This window comes from Erpetoichthys calabaricus, chromosome 3 (assembly GCF_900747795.2).
Source record: "Erpetoichthys calabaricus chromosome 3, fErpCal1.3, whole genome shotgun sequence".
Lineage (NCBI taxonomy): Eukaryota > Metazoa > Chordata > Cladistia > Polypteriformes > Polypteridae > Erpetoichthys > Erpetoichthys calabaricus.
The window spans coordinates 232,243,457-232,267,503 of NC_041396.2; the positions used below are offsets into that span (position 1 = coordinate 232,243,457).

The window sequence follows — 24,047 nt, forward strand, 5'->3', positions numbered from 1 at the left end:
TCCATATTAATGCAGTTTGCCTAAATGATGGTTCAGTTGGTAAAGATGTCATCACCAAGTTGCACTTGTTTTATTTTATTTTAATTTTGTGAATACTGTGTAATGCACCTGGGTTTGAAGCCTTGAAGTAATAGTGCAATTATCAGTAATAATACTATTATTTATTTTATTGTTATTATTTATTAATTTAAATATTATGCAGTTTAATGATGGTAAAGTTTTTTAAAAAGTCACTAACTTGTCAGTGGACAGAGATTGTTAACATTAACAGAAAGTGTAGCTGGTTTACAAAAAAATATTTACTATTTATTCCTTTTCTAAGACATGTTCAGTGCAATACAACTTTTGACAAGCACTTCTGGATATTCTAAATGCCTCTTTGGATGGTTGAAAATATGTTGTCAAAATTATAGTTTAAGTTTTTGCAAACTTTGTTCAATACAAAGGTTCTATATTTTGACTGCATCTGTCATGCAATATGATTCCTTCTCTTCATTAGTGCCACCCTCTTGAAAACTATCACTTTATGGGGCAATTCAAACCTGTATTAATACTTGTGTGCACATTAAAATGTTTTTTTTTGTACAATGTACAATGCTCTTGACAGTGGAATAGGTTATTCTTAGCCAGTAATTGCAGTGGAAAATGTGGTTAACAGCCACTCATGCATGGGAAAAAAATACCGTTGAATACTGTGAAACCAGGATAATTTAGAAAAATACCATGATATTGAATTTTGGTCATACCGCCCACCCCTAGTATCAACAACTAAAACTGATAAGACATTAAATATATTTACCTAGCATCTTTTATGTAGCAGATTCATGTTGTACAATTGTGCAACCATACATTCTCCCACCTCCAATGTGTAGGTGCTTTCTGCAGTGCATGGGTTGGGCAGCTAATTAATCATAATTCATAAGCATCTGTCCAGCCACAGAGATGGAATCGAACATCATTGATATGATTTGAAATGATAATGTCAACTTGCAATGCAGAAACATAGGCTTAGGAAAGCACAATTTACATCTAGTTTAATGAACTAAGGAACAATGTTTTACTTTTTTCTACTCTAAATACAGGTCAAATTCCTGTTAAACAGAAATTTTAGCGATTGGCAAAAATTAATATAGTGAGGGTATTAGAAATAAACTTGATCCCTTAGGTTTAAAAGTAAGCCAGAGGTAAAGAATTTAGGGATAATTATTGACTCTGACCTAAATTTTAAATCACATATTAATCTGATTACTAGGACTGTTAGACCTCTCATAACTTTGGAAGACGCTGAAAAATTAGTTCACACTTTTGCTTTCGACTACATTACTATATTACACTCCTTATAGGACTACCTAAGCAAGACATCACTCGGTTACAATTAGTATAGAATATAGCAGCAAGAATCTTAACTATAAAAAGAAAATCTGAGCACATCTCATCAGTTTTAGCATTGTTACACTGGTTACCCGTGTCATTTAGGCTGGACTTTAAAATGCTACTAATGGTTTACAAAGCCTTAAATAATCTCGCCTGGTCCTATATTTTAGAACTTTTGTCCCCTTACACTCCAAGTTGTAACCTCAGATCTTCAAATTAAGGTCTGCTTATAATTCCAAGAGCCAATATAAAAAAAAGTGAAGAAGTGGCTTTTTGCTGTTATGCACCTAAAATTTACTTTACTGACAGAAGTTCGCCAGGCTAATACTATAGAACAATTTTAAAAACTGCTAAAACCCCATTATTTTAAAATGGCTTTTTTGTACCTACATTTTAGTTGCCCTGTGGAACATCCTGAGACTTTGCAGGATCCCTTCAAGGTTGTTGGATATCATGGCCAGTCTGTACACTTGTACTGTGAGTGCTGTTCAGAGTAGAGGCAGAACTTCTGCGTTTTTCCCAGATGATTCTGGGGTTCATTGGGGGTGTGTTCTTGCTCCTACGCTATTCAATGCTTGCTCTCTGGTAACTCTTCCTATAAAGTCAGTAGATGGATTGGGGGAGCATGAAGGGGTCAAAAGGTTGCTGGAAAGGTATGTGTGGCACTCCCGATATCTTTACAAATGGACGAAGGTCCACGTCTTTACAATCCTGGTGCATCCCGTCTTGCTATATGGTTGTGAGACATGGACACAATCCAGTGACCTGAGATGAAGACTGGACTCCTTTGGTACTGTTGGTTTGACTTTATTTCAAATGAGCGGTTGCTCACGGAGTCCCGAATGAGGCATATTACCTGCATTGTGAGGGAGCATCAGTTACGGCTCTACAGCCATGGGGCGCGATTTCCCTGAGGGTGATCTGGCTCACAGGATCCTTAATGTAGAGGACCCAAGTGGCTGGGCCAGGCCAGGAGATGGCATTGAATTCTCATTTTCCTTCAGGTTCTGCAATTCGCTACTAATCTGTAGTATGTCCATATGACCATCATCATCAATTTATTCCATGTGAAGCCTGAAAACCATAAGGACTGATTTAGAACATCTGTGTTAGGTAGAATGCCCAGTGGGGGCTGGGCGGTCTTTTGGCCTTAGAACCCCTACAGATTTTGTTTTTTTCTCCAGCCTAACTGGAGTTTTTTTTTCTATTCTCCTTGCCAATCTACCTTACCTTTTTTTTCTTACATACTGTATGATATTATTGCCTAATCTTGATTGTTTATATTTTATATTCCTTTTATTTCATTTTGTAAAGTACTACATTGCTTGTATTAACTCTTTTAAGGCAGATGTCGACTTTTGTAAACAGGAGAGGTTGAGGGTGATAGTTAACAGTAAATGGTGACCAGACCCGGAGTTACATATTAGTTTGACTCTCTGTGCTAGAATGCAGGTAAAACAGACAATAACTTTGTATAATGTTAACGTTTACCCCACCGGGTGGAATTGAAGAGTTGCAGTGTGGGGGAGGAACGATCTCCTCAGTCTGTCAGTGGAGCAGGACATTGACAGCAGTCTATCGCTGAAGCTGCTCCTCTGTCTGGAGATGACGCTGTTTAGTGGATGATTGACAGAAGCCTGTTCAGTGCCCATCACTCTGCCACAGATGTCAAACTGTCCAGCTCCATGCCTACAATAGAGCCTTCCTTCCTCACCAGTTTGTCCAGGCGTGAGGCGTCCTTCTTTATGCTGCCACCCCAGCACACCCTCACGTAGAAGGGGACATTCACCACAGCTGTCTGATAGAACATCTGCAGTATCTTATTGAAGATGTTGAAGGACACCAGCCTTCTAAGGAAGTATAGTCGGCTCTGTCCTCTCTTGCACAGAGCATCAGTATTGGCAGTCCAGTCCAATTTATCATCCAGCTGCACTCCCGGGTATTTATAGGTCTGCACCCTCTGCACACAGTCACCTGATGATCACGGGGTCCAGGAGGGGCCTGGGTCTCCTAAAATCTACCACCAGCTCCTTGGTTTTGCTGGTGTTCAGGTGTAGGTGGTTTGAGTCACACCATTTAACAAAGTCCTTGATTAGGTCCCTATACTCCTCCTGCCCACTCCTGATGCAGCCCATGATAGCGGTGTTGTCAGCGAACTTTTGCACATGGCAGGACTCAGAGTTATATTGGAAGTCTGATGTACATAGGCTGAACAGGACCGGAGAAAGTACAGTCCCCTGCGGCACTCCTGTGTTGCTGACCACAATGTCAGACCTGCAGTTCCCGAGACGTACATACTGAGATTTGTCTATAAGATAGCCCACGATCCATGCCACCAGGCATGAATCTACTCCCATCTCTGTTAGCTTGTCCCTAAGGAGCAGAGGCTGGATGGTGTTGAAGGCGCTAGAGAAGTCCAGAAACATAATTCTTACTGCACCACTGCCTCTGTCCAAGAGGGAGAGGGATCGGTGTAGCATGTAGATGATGGCATCCTCCGCTCCCACCTTCTCCTGGTATGCAAACTGCAGAGGGTCAAGGGGATGGTGGACCTGTGGCCTCAGGTGGTGAAGCAGCAGCCGCTCCATGGTCTTCATCACATGTGACACGATAGCAAAAAGCAAAGTACTCAATGGATGACATTTTGCATATTATCTCTGAATTGGAATCAGACTTGTCAGACTCCGATTTTGATGCAAGTAACCAGGAGATCGAGATTGAAAGTGAAAGTGAGGTACCAGCATCAGCTGATCGCGTGTAGCTGACACTCCTACGGCAATGTTCACCTGGGAGGACAGCCACTTACGATGACAAGATGTACAAACCAGATTGCATTGCACTGCAGCCATGACCTCTGGCAGCCAGAGCTTACAGCAACAGATGTTTTATGCTGATTTTTGTGTGAAAATATTGCATTGTGTGCTTTAAAGAAAACTGAGTTTTTTGGAAAAAATATTCATCCCTCAAAGAGTTAAAATGTGCTACATAAATAAATGATGTAGTAGTTGTTCTTTTTGTTATAGCGAATACCAGAGTAATAAAATTTTTAGAACAACAAATACTCTTTGTTGGCCCAAACAAACGTTCATACAACATCATTTTAAAGAAATGTAAATTTCAGTATAAAATGTTTTTTCAACCAAAAATGACCACCGAAGATAGAGATGCAAAAAATACTTAATGCCACACTTACACTTTCCATGAGTCTCAGGAACCCTGAAACAGGCTGTCTCAAAGAAAGACAGTCTGCTCCAAATTTTCCAGACTTAGGCAGTCTCAGTGAGAGTGTAGGTACTACATCATACACATAGCCAAATTCTGAATCAGTGCTTCACCTAATATCCACGCGAGTAATTTTGTGATGTGCGGATGCTGTACTGTTCGAGTTTCATAGCAGTTCTCAAAGTTTTCTTTAAGATGAACTAAAAAAGTGAGAAATGGCATCAGTTTACACTGAAAGAAAAATTAACAACCCTGGATAAAGCTGATTCCAGAATGAAGAAGAATGACGTGGCAAAAGCATTCGGAATCGCGCTTCATCTTCATCTAACTTCTCGTTTTCATTCTATATTCCTTTACTTCTAAGAAAAAAGTTACATCTAACATCCCACATTCAAGTATAATTTTTTTTGCAGTTTAAGAAGCACTTATTTTTTATACAGGTATTGTCAAGTTTGGGTTACAGAGGTGCACAAGACACAGGAAGGCAAGTCTAGTTTTCCAAGTAAAATATATTTCTTTCTTTCCTTAACTCAAGGCACTGTGATCATGTTTTTTGAACTCATATCCACAACAGATATACATACTCACTGTATGCATTTTGCTTGGGAATGCTGAGGCTCATAGGTCAATTGCTCTAAACTGCTATAAGTGTGGCAGAGATACTTGTGGGGGGAAAACTGCCAGTTTGAAGTGGCTACTTTAATTAAAAAGGCTCAAAATTCAACATCCTCTCAGGTGTCTGCATCTGAATTGTTTGATGTAAATGTGGCACATGATTGGTGAAGACATACATCCACTTTCCCAAAAATTCACCAACCACAACACAATACTCGCTAGTGCCCACCATCTCAACTATGAACGGTTAAAATGATAATGGGTTACTACTATGTTACTACTATTACTACTACTATGCTACTAATTATTGTTGTTTTATCTGTTTTTAACTTGTTTTGCCTTTGTTTAAACTTTTTATGTAGCACTTTGAGATTTACTACAAATGTAAAGTGCCCTATAAATAAAATGCATTATTATTACTTATTATTATTAGTTAATTCGAAGAGTAACAGACTGGGTGGATGACAAAGAATTGCTATATAAGCAAAGGCCAGAGTAGGCATTTCCTTTTTAATTAGGCTTAGGTCTTTTAACAAGCTAGAGCTAGTGTATTGCTCAATGGTTTGTTTGGGTACAAGCTCAGGGAATGTCAAACACCTGAACAAACTACTTATACTGAACTGACTCTAGACTAACTACAACCAAAATGGGATGACAATCTTTGAGGCCATCATGACTAATACTGTCCATCCTCTTTAACTAGATCATTCCACCACTCAGTATGTGTTAAGTAGTGCTAAGAGGCAGTACAGAAGTTCTTTTTTGACTAAAGCCATCTGATTGTACCGTGCTTTCTAACGTAGAACAATATCTGTTTACGGACACAACATATTAAATGCACACTGGGTATTCTGCATGTATAGTTCTTCTAAAAATGTAATATTTACATTTTATTTTTACTCTTTCATACCATGGCTTTATGTTCTATCTAGTCCTTAGTACTTCACTGAGTACTTCCCTCTATCAATCAATGTTATATTAAATAACAAAGGAAAAAACACACTATTACATGTAAATTACTTTTTCTAAAGTTTATTTAGAAATATAATCAATATAGTTAAAATTTTAGAACAGTATGTTATAACTTGCATAACATAATACAGTAATCCCTCCTCCATCGCGGGGGTTGCGTTCCAGAGTCACCCGCGAAATAAGAAAATCCGCGAAGTAGAAACCATATGTTTATATGGTTATTTTTATATTGTCATGCTTGGGTCACAGATTTGCGCAGAAACACAGGAGGTTGTAGAGAGACAGGAACGTTATTCAAACACTGCAAACAAACATTTGTCTCTTTTTCAAAAGTTTAAACTGTGCTCCATGACGAGACAGAGATGACAGTTCCGTCTCACAATTAAAAGAATGCAAACATATCTTCCTCTTCAAAGGAGCAAACAAATCAATAGGGCTGTTTGCTTTTAAGTATGCGAAGCACCGCGGCACAAAGCTGTTGAAGGCGGCAGCTCACACCCCCTCCGTCAGGAGCAGAGAGAGAGAGAGAGAGAGAGAGAGAGAGAGAGAGAGAGAGATAAAAAAAAATCAATACGTGCCCTTTGAGCTTTTAAGTATGCGAAGCACCGTGCAGCATACTTAAAAGCTGCACACAGAAGGTAGCAACGTGAAGATAATCTTTCAGCATTTTTAGACGAGCGTCCTTATCGTCTAGGTGTGCGAACAGCCCCCCTGCTCACACCCCCTAGTCAGGATCACAGATAGTCAGCGCAAGAGACACAGAGAAAAGTAAGCTGGGTAGCTTCTCAGCCATCTGCCAATAGCGTCCCTTGTATGAAATCAACTGGGCAAACCAACTGAGGAAGCATGTACCAGAAATTAAAAGACCCATTGTCCTCAGAAACCCGCGAAGCAGCGAAAAATCCGCGATATATATTTAAATATGCTTACATATAAAATCCGCGATGGAGTGAAGCCGCGAAAGGCGAAGCGCGATATAGCGAGGGATTACTGTATACCTAAACCTAAGTAATGCAGTATAGGGTCACAGGTGGCCACAGCCTAACTTGGCAAGGCATGAACCACTCCTGAACAGGCTACTAGACCATTACTTGGCTTACTTACACACATTACCACACTAAAACAGATACAATTTTGAAACAATAACCAATAAAACATGCATATTTTTGTGGATTTGAGAATTTGGAAAGAAAACTACAGCAACCAGAATAACATCCACACAGGCACAGAGGTAATGTGCAGATTTCACTAAGACAAAATCCAGGACACACTGAAGCACTATTAAGTAGAATTTCCATAATATAATAATTTATGTCTTATATATTCCATTCGTAAAATCTGTACTCATAATTAATTTTGCAAATTTGCCACTACATTCTTTCAGTTATCAATCCTAAAGCATTAGTGATAGTTGTCCAACATTAACCACACATTTTCAAGTACTATATAAATAATTCAAATTCACTGATCTAGTCAGTCCTTTAACATAAGCAAAATAAAATGTGAGCTAATATAAGAAACAAAGAATGTTGTTATCACCTACCAGCAATGTATTTAGCCAATCTTCAGCTAAGCTGTGCACTTGCTCCCAGTCCCTATTAAGATCACAAAGATGCTCCTCCAGCTGAGACACACTAACCTCCACTAGACTTTGCAGGGCAGCACTTCCCTTAGTTATGTTTGCTATATCAGCTTTCTTTCTGTCAAGCTCCTTAAGCAATCCCTGTATTTCAAGAGAAAAACAAAGAATGTAACATATTAATCTATCTGTCATAGTTTGGCTCCTCTAATTTTTTAACCCGAAGACTTCATGAGTATACTTCATTTCGGCAGTTAAGAAAGATGTTTGTGTTTAAAAAAATATATATTCAATTTGAATACATGTAGTAATTAAATGAGACACTAACCACTGTTGAAGCATTAAATAATGCAAAAACATACTTTATCACCAGTCGACAAATTATATACTAAAATTTGAAATTTGTGGTACAGTGGTGCCTCACACAACAAACTTAATTCGTTCCAGGAGCAAGTTTGTTATGCGAAAAGTTCGTTATGTGAAACGCGTTTTCCCATAACAATACATGTTAAAAAAAATAATTCGTTCTGTAGCATAAAATATGCTAAGATGACATAAAAAAAGATAAATTTTTTGTTATTATTTTTATTTAGATACATCTAAAAACATAATTTTTTTTTAAAAAAACACATTTTTTTAATTTTAAGACAGACTAAGTAGAGTCTACCGAATCTTGCACATCTTCATCCATTTTCTGCTTTTTGGCCGATGGTTTCATGAAAAACCTGTCCAAAGTCGTTTGTTTTTCTCTTTTCTTCAACATCTGCCGGAAATAACAGACAAGAGTATCGGAGTAAAGATCGTTGATCCTGTTTGCTTCAGCTGAATCCGGATAGTGGGCATTGGTAAACTCCTGAACTGCTTTCCATTTGACCAGGATGTTCTTGATGTCAGCAGTTGGGATTGGTTGATTGTTTGATTGTTGCTCCTCGTTATCAGATGACGCTTCCCTTTGAGCATTGTCCTGTTGCTGGACCAGAAGTGCTTGGAGCTCTTCAGTTGTCAGCTCTTCTTCGTGTTCCTCAATAAGCTCCTCTACATCCTCTTCCTCTACCTCTAATTCCAACCTTTGGGCAACTGTGATGATGTCCTTCACCACTTCTGTGTCATCAACTACTGCTTCTTCCTGGGTCCACGAAGGCACAAGCATCTTCCAAGCAGAAATGAGGGTCTTTTGTGACACTTCTTCCCAGGCCTTCTGTATAAGTCGTATTGCCATAAGGACATCAAATTTCTCCTTCCAAAACTTTCGGACAGTCATATTGTCTCCACCAAACTCGCATTCTTCAAACACCTTATTAAAGAGGGCTCTAGTGTAGAGTTTTTTAAAGTTCGCAATAACTTGCTGATCCATTGGCTGAAGAATGGATGTGGTGTTTGGTGGCAAATACTGCACCTTGATAAAAGGATAATTTTCCTGCAATATTTCCTCTAGGTCTTTTGAGTGAGAAGGGGCATTGTCAAGTATCAGAAGGGCTTTGAGCGGCAGTTCTTTTTCCAGCAAGAATTTCTTCACGGCAGGAGCAAAGGTTTCCAGAATCCATTCGTTGAAGATAACTTGGGTCACCCAGGCTTTTTGATTGGACTTCCAATGGACGGGCAGTTTGGACTTAATAACGTTATTTTTCTTGAAAATTCTGGGATTTTCAGAGTGATAAACCAATAGAGGTTTGATCTTGAGGTCTCCGCTGGCATTAGACGAAAACATAAGGGTAAGTCTGTCCTTCATGGCTTTGTGTCCTGGCAATTTCTTCTCCTCTTTTGTAATGAAGGTTCTGCTCGGCATTCTTTTCCAGAAAAGACCCATTTCATCGGCATTGAACACTTGTTGTGGGCAGTATCCTTCATCCTTAATACATTTTTGAAAGTTAATAGAGAACTTTTCTGCTTCTTTCTTGTCAGCACTGCCAGCCTCACCATGCATAGTAACGCTGTGGATTCCACACCTTTTCTTAAATCTAAAAAACCACCCCCTGCTGGCTTTGAATTCTTCTTCATTATCTTGATTGCTGCTACTTCCAGGGACGTTTTTCTTTAGATCGTCATAAATTCTCTTGGCTTTGTGACAGATAATATCTTGGGTTGTTACGTCACCTTTCACCTGCCTGTCCTTAATCCAAATCGCTAATAGCCTCTCCATTTCCTCGTGGATTGAAGACCTATGTTTTTCATGAAATAGTTTTGATACTCCTTTGGCTACTTTGGCTGATTTGATTGCATCCTTATTTGTCAAAATGGTGAAAATGGTGGTCTTGCTGAGGCCAAACTCTTTGACGAGGTCACACTGTTTTACCCCACATTCACTCCTTCTAATTATTTCCTGTTTCATTTCAACAGAAATCACCTTCCTGCTTTTTTTAGAAGCCATGATATAAAAAAAATATTGAGTTTAACTTAAAAGGACGACTGCCGTGATACGTGCGTGATTTAATTCGTAATGAAGAAAGATTGCCGCGATACGTGCTTAAGTTAAGCGCAGTGACTAACGACTGCCTGCAGTGCCTGCGCGGAAGGATGCAATACATCGGCAGCGATCGTGGAAGCTCGGGCGAAGCAGTCGTGGAAGCTCGGGCAAAGCGGTCGTGGAAGCTCGGGCGACTTCGTTGTGTGAAACGAAGTTCGTTGTATGAATCATGAAATGAAGTTCGTTGTGTGCAGCGTTCGCTGTGCGAGGCGTTCTTTATGCGAGGCACCACTGTATATATATTTACATCACTTTTATAAAGTCTGTTTTCCTTAACCTAAAAAAGTCATTTGAAACATCTTGATTTAAAACCCTGAATGCATTCTGTTATCTAGCTGCTAAAATTGACAAAATTCAGTGACTTTACTAATTTGAATTGCATTCACTGCTGTCTTTAGCTTACTTTTGTCCAAGAAACCTCTGCCTCAATTTCAGCAGGCATGTCTTCTGATGTAGTTTTTCTACCGAGAACTGCCTCTGATTCTTTCAGCCAATCATCCAACGTTGTTGTTTCCTTTTGCATTTTTTGAGCAAGGTGTAGTGCTTTTTCTAGGTCCTGCTTCCCCTCAGTTACCTATAAATACAATATAGTGGAAAATTATATACTAAAAACAAAATCAATTACCTGTGTTTCCCTATAAACTGGATTATGCTGGGGTACAAATTCCATGCTTTCTATTGGACTAAAGTACATGAGTAGTATTAAAATAAATATTGGTATTATTTTATATAATGTAAATTTTTAAATATGTACTGTATATGGGTCCAAACAGTAAGCTCTCAGTCAAACATTGCAGGAATCTTCATAAAACTGAAATCAAATTATGGCACAGACTTTAATTTTCTTAAAAGAAAAAAAGTCAATATGAATAACAGACAACCTGATTGCAAAAGACACCATTAGGTTTTATTAAGACTACTTGTTACCTCAATCAGGTGCAGATACTGTAAAACACTGCATGTTTTTTCATTTTTTTTTTTTATTAAAGTATTCTTTTATTGTGTTAAGTAAGTGGCACATGGCTGCAACAAATTATTTAACAAGAAATACATCTTTAATTTGATTTAACAAGACAAAGTCATTTTACTAAACAAGCATCTTATTTTAATTAAGGATAATTGAGTTGTGTCTTTTTTATTATTACGTTTTGTCACAAATGCAAAATCCTGCAGATGTACTTTTTTACATTTTCACAATGAAACATACCAAAAATAAAATTGTAAAATACTATAGTCACCTCTAACTTGAAAAAACAAGAAAGTGAATACTTCAGACTCTTAATAACATGGAAATCAAGAAAAGCAACAAAATATCCTTCTTTAAATACAAATTACCTGAGCTCCGAGGTCATTGTAAAGGAGTTTTAATGCAGTTAGCTGCTCATCCATTGCTTTAGGGTTATCGGTTTGCTGCTTCTGAACTATCTGTCTTCCTGTCTTAATTACAGTCTCCACTTCAAGTTTTACCTCACTGAGGAGTTTATACAGCTTCTAAAAAATCAAAAATTCAAGAGGGAGAATACAAATTCTCATTTTCAAAATAATTTTAAATATTGTTTATCAAGGGGGTAAAAATATAAATAACACACAGGTTGGCAATGTTAACATCATGCTAAATAAGTAAAAGTAGTGAAAAAAGCTTTACATAAATATAAAGAATTATTATTATAATTATTAAGCAGTGCAGAAAAATATCAGTATCTCTAAATTATTTGACAAGATTCAATTATTACTTGCAAATTTTAAGCCCTGATTTAAAACAATTAGAATTAAAATACGGATACATTTTAGAATGCTTTTGTCATAGAACTGTTCTTTATGAAAGAAAAGGCAGCCAAGATGGGGCACCCCACAGTTTATGACATGGTCAAATGTTTTATTGTATTTTACTAGACCGGTGATTACAATGCCACACAACAAGCAATTTACAAACATCACAGATTACTTGAACATATGGCAATGCTGTATGCCAGTCTACTATGCATATTTTTATTGTATTACCATGCAGCCATCCAGGTGAGTTTGAATCTCATCAGGCTCAACACCCTTCAAGTCCAGTACATGTAACTCATTTTTGGCACCATCCAAAACACGTTTACAGTCCAACATGCGTTGTTCAAAGTTGGCTGGCTTCTGAAATAGTTGATACTTAGTTGATATTTCCCGAAGTTTTCTCTGCAGAAAAATGAATCAAGTTAGTGAAAATCCCAATATTTCATTTTTAATAACTATTACAATTATTCCTCCTCGCACTTTTTCAGATTTTCATTTGTTACATACTTAATTGGAAAAAAGATTTTCCAGTGAGTTCAATTTAAATACTATTATCTCTAATTGCATACTGTCACCATTTGCAGCCAAAGTTGTGCCTCTGGGGGGTCGGGGGGGTGAAATCTTATTTTCATGGGAACAGTAAAATTTATAGTTTACAAAATGCAAATAAAATCTTAAAATACTGCTGGTCATGACTAGGGAATCCATTCCTGGGAATTCGGGGAATCCCGCATTTCATTCTCGGGAATGACACAGTGCACGGGCATCTCACATGTGAATGGTTTTAGAATGACCAACACTTATTTTTAATAAAACTACTGCAATATGTTGACACAAATAAAGACTAACCTTATCTACAAGCAGTTCATGCTATCATATACAGTAAGTACATGTATCTTTAGTTGCGGTAATAAGAGCGTAGAAAACACCAGCGTGCGGTCGTCCAGGCAAGAGTGCACCTTCGTGCAGAAGTATGTCAGCCGCTGAGAAAGCACGCTCTGCCTCCACTGAAGTAGGCAGCACAATCATCAGATACTGATACACTTGTTCTAAACAACGCCTGCGCTTGCCGTTGCTCTGAAACACCGCCATTTCAGCTTTTACTGATGCATCCAGTTTCTTGTCATCATTCTGTGATGGCAAGTTTCTAGGCACAGATAATGCGGATGCAACAGACTGACGCATTGCAATTTCAAGTTGCTGTTCAAAGCTGTTGTCTGATGAAGTGCAAGCTGCAGCAATGGCGCCACCTTAATTATTTTCAACTATAACTGTTATTTCTTGATCGATTTTTACACGCTATATATGCGAGCTTGGCCATTCCCATTTTCCCAGGAATTACAGCAGTTTCATGTCCGGGATTCCCTAGTCATGACCAATAAAACTAAAGAAAACACAAAACTTTCAAGCTTGGCCTTAACATTGTTATTTTTTTAAGTATAATCATTTTTCCATCCTTAACATTAAATATGTTAGTGGTAGGGTTATTGTGTTTTGATGCCTCACTGCTTCCAGTCCTGATTCATGGGAAAATAAAATCAGCAGAATGCGGAAAAACTCTAAAGAAAAACCTTGGACTATAATCCCAAAATATTAGCACAGTTGAAAACAAAACAGTTAAAACAGGAGAAGCCAGTTAAGTCCTCAATCCAATTTAGAATACATGACAAAATTGTGGTTTATTTAAGGGCAATGATACAATGAGCAGCTATCTAAAAGTTCTAAAGACTTGAAACATATTTTAGTATAAACCCATTTTTCTTATATAGCTACTTCAAATTGATTTGATCTGTTTTAGATATTGCAAGTATTTAAAAAACAAAAACAATCCACCAGAATAACTAAATGCAACCAAATTGTTCTTATTCTCAGTATTAAATAAAATAAAAACATTACATACATTTTTTTTTACCATTATTTCATAGAAAGAGGAGTTTTTTTTTTTTTGGCTTTTCCTAATTCAGGTAACAGTGATTGTCTCACCTGAAGGACATCAAGCATGGTTCCTCCTCTTGGAGATTTGCCCTCCTGGGTGGCAGGAGGGAAGTTGCCAACATTTCTACGACGAAGCTCCTCTAAGGTGACTTCATGGGCTGTAATCTCAGCATGAATATTCTATTCAGACAGATGTGATTGTAAGAATCCATATTCTAACCAAATGTTATACATATTATTTTACACTAAAGCTGTAGAGAATGTTGCATTATTTCAGTAAAATTAACCTAGCTTAATGTATTCATTTTTTAGGCAGTAGGATGTTAAAAATGTAGTATCATTAAGATTTGCACAATGCAATAAATATATTGTGTAGTAATATAATACATGCTCTTAGAGACCCAACAAAACTGTGTTGTAGATTGAGGAACCCAAACTGACAAAGTTCATTATATGATTTAGCTTTATATCTTAAAAAATATACTGATAACAAAAACCCTGTTGCATCTGGAGTAAATATTACAGGGAGAACTGAATAATTATATATTGTGATGGAGAGCCGGCATTTCAGTCCGCCGGAACGTCCCTCAACAAAAGAAGACAGCCTTTTTAGGACACTACATCCCCCGGGACGCTAGATGGCAGCTCCCCTGGATAGAAATGGTTCCTCAGATTCCCGCAGGGCAGCATGGGACATGGAGTCTGTCTCTTCAGCCCAGTTGGGTGCCGTGGGTGCCGCCAGGGGGAGCTCACCAAGAACCGGGGACTTTTACGATTACGCTACCCCGGAAGTACTTCGGGGTCATGAGGACGGAAGCCCACAGTACTTCTGGGACAATTGATAAATGAAGATGAGGTGTTGACCCGGAGAAGAAATGCTTCCGTGTCATTGACTTTAAAAGGACTGTAGGAAACCCCAGCAGAGGGAGCAGGAGTTGGGTGGGAGTGTGACGGAGCTGCTGGGAGTTGGAGGATTGTGTGATTTATTATTATTGATTATTGTATTGATTTATAATTGGAAGAATTGAGGAGTGTGCGGTGCTTTGTGCACTTTATAGAAGAATATTAAAGAAAGTATTCTTGGTGCTTTTAAAAGTGTGTCCTGGACATCTGTCTGGTGGGTTCAAGGGGCGCTATAGAGCGCTTAATTCCACAATATGTAGAAGAGAAGTTTTGGAAGGTTGGCCATACGTTTACGCTTTGTGAGGCACAAGTAAACAAAAACTCCTCAAATAGGCATCTGCAACTAAATACATGTAATACCATAACATAAACCATTTTCAATGTAAAAAGCAACATTAATTTCATTTAAAAATATTACTCTATCTAGGCATCTGGGCATTTTTTGAACTCCAACTTAAGATTGTGTAAGGGATGTTGTCAGTTTGTATATTTCAAATAGTATTGTGTTTTCATTTGCACTTTACAATATTTTGTGACAGTGCATTCTGCTAATGATGCTACATAAAGATTGAGGGGGGAAAAAAACTTATATGAAAAAAGTGATATACAGTTACATTAGGACACAGTTTACATGACTCTATACATTTGAGCAGTCTGTTCACAAAATTATAGTATGCAAAAAGCCTTCAAATGCTGATACACACTATACCCAACAGTATATACTGTATATTTTCCATTTAGTCAAATTTACTATATTTCAGATAACATTTAGAAAAATTCTGTAAGTCTTCTTTTTTAGCTTCTACTGTATAATAAAATAATAATAAAAAAAAAAATCTTTTTTTAAGGCTGTGACCTTAGACATGCACTGGAGCAGTTTGAAGCCAAATGTGAGGTTCAGCACCACCAAGTCTGAGGTCATGGTTTTCGGCGAGAAGAGCGTAGTGTCCTCTATCGGTTGGGTATACAGTATGGCGTTGCCTCAAGTGGAGGAATTTAAGCATGTTGGCATCATTGTCATCAATGAGGGACATAGGGGAGTGGAGATCAAAAGACCTATCAGTTGTGGTGAAGCTGGAGATCAGCCAAAATGCGAAGCTCTCAATTTACATTCCTACTTTCATCTATGGTCATGAGCTTTGGGTTACGACTGAAAGAAACTAGATTGCGGATACAAGCAGCAGAAATTATTTTTTTCGCAGGGTGTCTGGGTTCTGCTTTATAGACGGAATAAGAAGCGCAGACATTCAGCACAAAGTAAAGCTGCTGCTCTCACATCGGAAGGAGCCAGTTGAGGTGGTTTAAGCATCTGATAAGGATAACTCCTGGACACATCCCTGGAGATGTGTTTCTTGCATGTCCGACTGGGAGGAGGCCTCACGGTAGACCTAGGACACTCTGGAGAGATCACATTTCTCATCTGACTTGGGAATGCCTCAGTATGTCCCCGGAGAAGTTAAAGAAGGTGGTGAGAAAAACAGATGTTTGGGCATCTTTGCTTACACTGCTGCATCCAGGACCTGGATGTTGAAAATGGATGAATTCCACATTTTTTCACTCTTTACAAACTTTTTCATCTTAAATAATAATTCCCGCACCATACTTGTTCTCAAAATTGTAGTTTTGTTATATGAACCAATAATTGTTTATCATAAGAACTGAACCAAAATTTGCAAATGGAGAACTGATTCAGTATTCCCTAAGTTATGCAGTCATATCGACTGGAAACTACCAATTGCCATGGTGTGAACAAGTGATGGTGTGTTCAAAGATGTGGATTGGTCTGCAATGTGCTGGCATTCTCACCCAGAGATAGTTTCTGCTGGTAGTACCTGTATATGCTTTAGCAAAGTGCAATCCAGTATTTGTCAATGTGGGTACTGTATGAAGGTCCTTTAGCATTTTGCTCAGCAACATTTAACCTCATATAATGTAACTAACTATAAGACAGACTTCGATCTATGTGACAAAAACTTGACATAATGAAATGAATAATTAAATTTTGTTTTTACAATTGGCACTACTAAAAAAAGCAAGCTAAAAAATGAATAATCATTATACTTTCAAAAAGGCAAGCACAGGTAACTATAATGTACATATAAAAAAAAAGCATTGGAAAACATTACAGACGTTTTACAATTCATTATTTGTTTTATGTCAAAACTTTATATATAAAAAAGTGCTTAAAAATGTTATGCATTAAATCACATTATATTATTTTAGAATTATGTAAATAGAGAAAAAGCACCTGTGCCTCCTGTGGAAGCTGGAAAGCATCTATTCTGTCAGTCAGATATGAAGTTAAAAGCTGATCTAACTGTGTCAGTGACTCTTGAAGGCTTTGCAAGACCTGTTCGTTGTCTTTCAGACACTGTAAATTCTGTTCCAGGGATATCTGTCGACTGACAGCCTACAATTCAAGAAATACAGTAATTTTTTTTCCCAGAAAAATATAAAATGAGTTTAATGAAAATTCTGACATATATTTTGTCATTTATGTCAAGAAAAAAACATGGTTTTGCAATTTTCCTTACTTTTATTTGGGTTTCATCTATAGCAATGAAACAAAGTTCCAACAACAAAATCTGTGACAATGCAAATATTATACAATGGTGCAAAATCAAAAAGGGGGACCAGAAATTTAAACATAAGAAATTAAGCTAAATAACTGCTTTTTCAGTATATGACTACTGCAAAATGAGTCAGGTATCACTGAGATTTAAAACAGCAGCACACAAAACACACTCAAAAAACTACTTAAAATAAACAGCCTGGGTTCTCCAGTCAAAAAGTTTTCATAAAATATTTTATACTATTTTCTCTAGACCCAATTACACAGAAAAAAGAGGAAAATCTAACCTGGTGGCTGAGCTCTTCATAACGTGCATTAAATGTTTCAAGTTTTTCACTGATAATCTCATCAAGGATTCCACCGTCAATCAGTGTTTGCCCAAGTTCACGGATTTGTGTCCTATTATCTGCTGGGTGTCGCAGAACTGACTCAAGATTCTGAATGTGAAGAAGGAAGAAAATAAATTATAATTTAAAAACTATTAACACAACCACTTTTAACAAATATATGCATAATAATCAACCAGAGGAGAAGATTTTTAAGAAGACTTTACAATTACATATATCTATAAAAAAAAAAAAAAAAAAAAAGTCAATTACCTAAGTAAAAAACCTGGGTTAACATCTTTGCACTGCAATACAAATCACAAAATTCAAACTATAAGCAATATGTTTATGATCTAGTGCATTAAATACAAGAAATCAAAATGAACAATTCCAGGTGTAAGCTGCTTATGTGTAGAACAAAGAAATCACAGTAACTTCAAAAAAAACTATTTACACGCAGTATTAGTTATGCATATAAAAATATCAATATACTTCATATAAACACACAAAACCCCATTTTTATATAGGTGTACAAGGGTACACCACGGACGAATTTCGGTGGAACATAGCTTCTTAAGTGACTTCCTTTTCCATATCCAGAACAGAACACTGAAACCTGAATAACCATCCATAATGAAGTCTATCTCCCCTTCTGACTCTTCCACTTCCTGTCCTTCACTACATGAAACAACCAAAACAGGAAGTAGGCATTCAATTTGGTGCAAAAGTCAAAAGAAGCACCTGGAGAGATTCTGGGTGCTATTTTCTTCAACTACTGTTATTGGAAGTTTATATAGCCATTACATCTCAGGCTATTTCACAAGGATTCCACTTTGGTTCCCCCAACTTTTTATAACTTTATTTAAATTACTATACAGTGATCCCCCGCTATATCACGGTTCAGTTATCGCACCCCCACTACATCACGGATTTATTAATACTATTATTATTAGTAGGGGGCTCTGCCCCCTGCTCGCTTTGCTTTCCCACCCCCAGGTTTGGTTTACCGGAAAAACAATTCAAAGAGACTGTTATTTTCATGAGAATGGTTACATATGCATTATTTTCATTTTTACTTTAAAACTTAAATCTCTTTCTCACGGCACTTAGAACGCTACTCGCGTTGTCAAGGGGGGGGGTCTGAACGTACGCTAAAGAGATGTGATCGGTTCAGCTGGTGTCTAGCTGCTGCTGGCCTGCTGTGTGCTGTGCTTGTCGCGCTTTGCGTCAATCACTTAAAAGTCTGTACAGCAGCCCTCCTTTTGCCACTTTGTGTCTCTGCCGCTCGTTTTGTGAACGCTGAACGCACGCTAAGCAGAAGTGAACTTTGCTCAAACCGCCCTCCTACCTGGAGGCCCGCTACGCTCTGAGTTGTGAAGGGGGGGGCTGAATGCAAGCAAAGGAGGAGTGGACTTTATGCTGGCTTTGTGCTGCTTCTGCCAAGATGCTTGTTCCGTTTGTCAATCATTTAAAAGCCTGTACAGCAGCTGTCCTTCGGTCTCTCACTGCCTTGTCTTGCGTGACGTTAAAATGTTTTTTAATTGAGAGATGTTACTCATATCCTTAGCCGGACATCCACGTATCATACGTATGTGTTTACAAAGTGTGTTTTAATAAGTTTACGTGTGTTTAAAGTGTGTGGGATGGGTATTTTAAGGCTTAAACTATAAAAAACTAGCCAACCCGCGGCGTACCATACGCTGCATAATCAGGCCGCTTTTTTAATGATTTTTAAGCACAGGGAAAAAATCAACATTTGAAAAATCCAGAGGAGAGTGGAAGGACGCCCATTACGCCCCATCCGTCATGCTAGTCTGCTGATTTCTCGTTCAGTAACCTGTGAGTAATGATGGGCGGAGTGAAGCCTCACGGAGCATCAACACGTTTGAAGCAATTGTGTCGGAAATCGTATTGAAGCATTTGACACTCACCTCTCTCATGACACCTCCTGGCCATTTTCATTAACGTTACAGAAACTTATGATACACTTCAATGACGTCTGTTAAAAGTCGTATTGCTTTTATTTTTTCGTAGCTACAGACTGACAACGAAGAGAAGGGTTCATCAGCAGCTTGTAGTGTGTGATGTCTAAAAAATATAAATATAACGAACGCCGACAGGCAGAATGCACTATACGATAGCAAGAGTTAAACAAAATAAGACGCCTCACCTCATGCATTCCCAGCTCTTTCAATTAATATTTACTTTTGCACTGTATCATTATAATCGCTCCTGTTATTAGTATTATAATTAACCCTGATCTTTTCTTGAGATCACATTTAATAGCCTTAAATGTTTTCTTTGGTCTGTCTTAATTAAAACGGAGTAGACAGAAAATAAAGGTTTATCCCTGTACTTTGCCATGATACAGGTAAGCACATTTGAGAAAGAAAATGTGAAATCCTTAAATCACAGATGTCATTATTCGATCAAGTATTAAAATCTGCAGTGCTTCGAAAGCTCGACACAGTGTCGAAACCTGAGTATCGAGCGGCCCATCACTACCTGTGAGTCACGTAGAGTTTTCATTGTTGTTTGCGATTCTGGCCGCTTTCGCGTACTGAGTTGTTCCGGAGTCACAGTTGAGAAACAGTTTTTTAATGTCTTTTAAGCACAAAAATGAACATGTGGCCCGGTGCATTCTTTAACTGCCTTGTGGCGCTGTAGTAGTACGGCTGCTTTGCAGTAAGGAGACAGTGGAAGATTGTGGGTTCGCTTCCTGGTTCCTCCCTGTGTGGATAGCAAATTATCCGCGACAAACAAACTGTTTTACACGCTGCAAACCAATCCGCGCCGCTTTTTCAATGTTTTTTAAGCAGAGGGAAAAAAATGAACATTTGCAAAATCCGTAACGCTGCTTTCAGTAAGTACAATGCACACACGTTTAATTTGTCAGCCACTTTTTGCCAGCCGTCTTTTCTGGTTTGGGATGCTTTTGCAGTGTTACCTCTTGTGTATATTATATCTTGAAATCCTTCGAGTTGCTAATTAACTAACACACACCCACCCACTCAGCTTGTGTGAAAAAAATGCGCCCATTCTTTCATCATTTTGTTGCAGCCTATCAAAGACTTGCTGATCATGTTTTGTAGACTCAATATATATTGGCTTTTCACTCAGCGCGAGGGCGCGCATTCATCTCGGATTATTACATCTTGCTAGACTAATCTGCTACATGGTTGCGTTTGAAAAACCGACTTATCCCGGATGAGTTTCACCGGCATTAACACTAGAATTACCAGAGCCTACGAAAAAACTCGTAAATCCGTCCCACCTTAAATCGCGTCTTAAATCCGTTTGCACCTCTCCGCCAGAATCCTTTGTCATCTAAATGTGCTGATAAAGCTACTAGCAGCCAGCTATTCCATCCCCCCACCGACTTAGAATGAACTTCTCTCCTAGCTCAAGCCTTGCCTTGATTTGATTACCTGGGATTGAAGTGGAGTTTTACAGTGGAAATAATTCTAGCGTTATTTGGAATACACGCATTTCATGTGTGTTCCATTTCTATAGTTGGCTGTGCAAACACATTTTTAAAACAGAAACGTTTTTCATATTCTAATAGTAAATGACAAAATGTAGGCATAAACTATATAACGTATGAAGCCTGAAGTCCATATATCAAAGAAACACTTTCACAAAAGGTACAAATAAAAGAACACGTGCGCCTTCATGCAAAAAAAAAAAAAAAAAAAAAAAAAAGCCGCGTTAGCATGCCACATTGACTTTCTTACTACAACCGCCGTGGTGGCGTAATGGTATCAGCCCCTGACTGGGAATCAGAGGGTGGCGAGTTCGATTCCGCACGGCTCCACTTCGAAAAATTAACTGCTCTTATTCTTACAATTTTAGAATAACAATATAAATTTGATTTCAGTCTGTAACAGGCGGTGTAACTTATGATACTGGTAAAGGTTAGCTTTTTTTTTTTTTTTTTTAATTCACTTTTCATTCTCGCAGTCACATTCAGAATCAATCCATACAACCCCATCTGACACAGCTGGTTTCACATAAATAAAAGTGCACTTTTATTCAAGACTATAACCGAAGAATAAAGAAAGCAAGTTACAGTTGGTGGTTGATACAACAGCTTGCGTGGTGCAATGTTAAGAACTGCTGATTTCCGATCTGTGCTATATAAAATCATCACATTCAAATATTAACAGTTCCCACACACCCAAGGTCCGCCATTCCTACATTTACAACATGTGTACTTGTTGCAGTGTACACACCTCTCTGTGCTATGGTTCCTATTACAGTGAATGAGCACCTGACACTGTACTTTCTTCCCTGGGGGAAGCTGAGGTCTTAGAACGGAAGTTTGTTGACGCTGTATCATCTTTTCTTTTTCCATCGCCTTTTCCTGTAAGAAGCGACGACGAAGTTCCTCTGCAAGGTGAGCCATGAACACTCTTCTTTTCTCAGCGGACCCCGTGCATGCCTTATACAGTACGTGTGCGTTCATCGCTGCTAGGTCAAGGATGTTGTACAACACAGCAACCGGCCACCTGCGTGTTCCTGTGCGCACTGAACAAGCACGCGCCGTCTGGTCCATGATGTCAACGCCACGCTGGGGAAAAAAGAAAGACAAATATATGTGACATTTTGAAGAAATCATTTTATCACCAGAAGAGCACCAGAATACTTCGTCACACTAATATTTTTTTCATTAGCATACCTTCATGTGGTTGTAGTCTGTGACCATGTTTGTTTTTTTTTTTTTTTATCTTGCCCAATCTCCACATCATGGTGCATTGTGCTGAGAATGCAGACAGACTTCATCTTTTTGGGCACATACACTGTCAGCATGGCACTGGGAGATCTAAACACCAGCGTGGAGAATTGTTCGTGTACTGAACTGACTTTAGCTGCAGGTGGAAGTTCCCGTCGCACTTTATTCATGGTGCCAAGTAGAGCTGTATTGCGGTGCAGCAGTCTATTAGCCAGCGAAAGTGACGTGAAGAAGTTGTCTGTTGTTACGGTTCTGCCTTTGTCCAGAAATGGCTCCATAAGCTTTATGACCACAGACTCGGAAAGTCTTTCTCCCGTGGGACGACGGTGATCTTTTCCTAAATAAGGAGTGGCATTGCACATGTACTTTGTCTCCAAATCTGCCGCAATCCAAAAAGGCAGAACCGTAACAACAGACAACTTCTTCACGTCACTTTCGCTGGCTAATAGACTGCTGCACCGCAATACAGCTCTGCTTGGCACCATGAATAAAGTGCGACGGGAACTTCCACCTGCAGCTAAAGTCAGTTCAGTACACGAACAATTCTCCACGCTGGTGTTTAGATCTCCCAGTGCCATGCTGACAGTGTATGTGCCCAAAAAGATGAAGTCTGTCTGCATTCTCAGCACAATGCACCATGATGTGGAGATTGGGCAAGATAAAAAAAAAAAAAAACAAACACGGTCACAGACTACAACCACATGAAGGTATGCTAATGAAAAAAATATTAGTGTGACGAAGTATTCTGGTGCTCTTCTGGTGATAAAATGATTTCTTCAAAATGTCACATATATTTGTCTTTCTTTTTTCCCCAGCGTGGCGTTGACATCATGGACCAGACGGCGCGTGCTTGTTCAGTGCGCACAGGAACACGCAGGTGGCCGGTTGCTGTGTTGTACAACATCCTTGACCTAGCAGCGATGAACGCACACGTACTGTATAAGGCATGCACGGGGTCCGCTGAGAAAAGAAGAGTGTTCATGGCTCACCTTGCAGAGGAACTTCGTCGTCGCTTCTTACAGGAAAAGGCGATGGAAAAAGAAAAGATGATACAGCGTCAACAAACTTCCGTTCTAAGACCTCAGCTTCCCCCAGGGAAGAAAGTACAGTGTCAGGTGCTCATTCACTGTAATAGGAACCATAGCACAGAGAGGTGTGTACACTGCAACAAGTACACATGTTGTAAATGTAGGAATGGCGGACCTTGGGTGTGTGGGAACTGTTAATATTTGAATGTGATGATTTTATATAGCACGGATCGGAAATCAGCAGTTCTTAACATTGCACCACGCAAGCTGTTGTATCAACCACCAACTGTAACTTGCTTTCTTTATTCTTCGGCTATAGTCTTGAATAAAAGTGCACTTTTATTTATGTGAAACCAGCTGTGTCAGATGGGGTTGTATGGATTGATTCTGAATGTGACTGCGAGAATGAAAAGTGAATTAAAAAAAAAAAAAAAAAAAGCTAACCTTTACCAGTATCATAAGTTACACCGCCTGTTACAGACTGAAATCAAATTTATATTGTTATTCTAAAATTGTAAGAATAAGAGCAGTTAATTTTTCGAAGTGGAGCCG

At 38.5% G+C, this 24,047-nt stretch overlaps 1 protein-coding gene across 1 annotated transcript in view; it reads right to left on the bottom strand.

Moving 5' to 3' along the window:
• Positions 1–24,047, bottom strand: part of utrn (utrophin) — a 552,956-nt gene that overhangs the window by 326,704 nt on the left and 202,205 nt on the right. The window contains exons 29-35 of the mRNA XM_028797890.2: positions 17,697–17,846; positions 17,086–17,247; positions 13,983–14,114; positions 12,228–12,401; positions 11,562–11,717; positions 10,630–10,800; positions 7,727–7,906 (exon numbers count right to left, since the gene is read on the bottom strand). Of these exons, the coding sequence (XP_028653723.1) occupies positions 7,727–7,906; positions 10,630–10,800; positions 11,562–11,717; positions 12,228–12,401; positions 13,983–14,114; positions 17,086–17,247; positions 17,697–17,846 (1,125 nt within the window). The remainder of the gene's footprint in view (positions 1–7,726; positions 7,907–10,629; positions 10,801–11,561; positions 11,718–12,227; positions 12,402–13,982; positions 14,115–17,085; positions 17,248–17,696; positions 17,847–24,047) is intronic.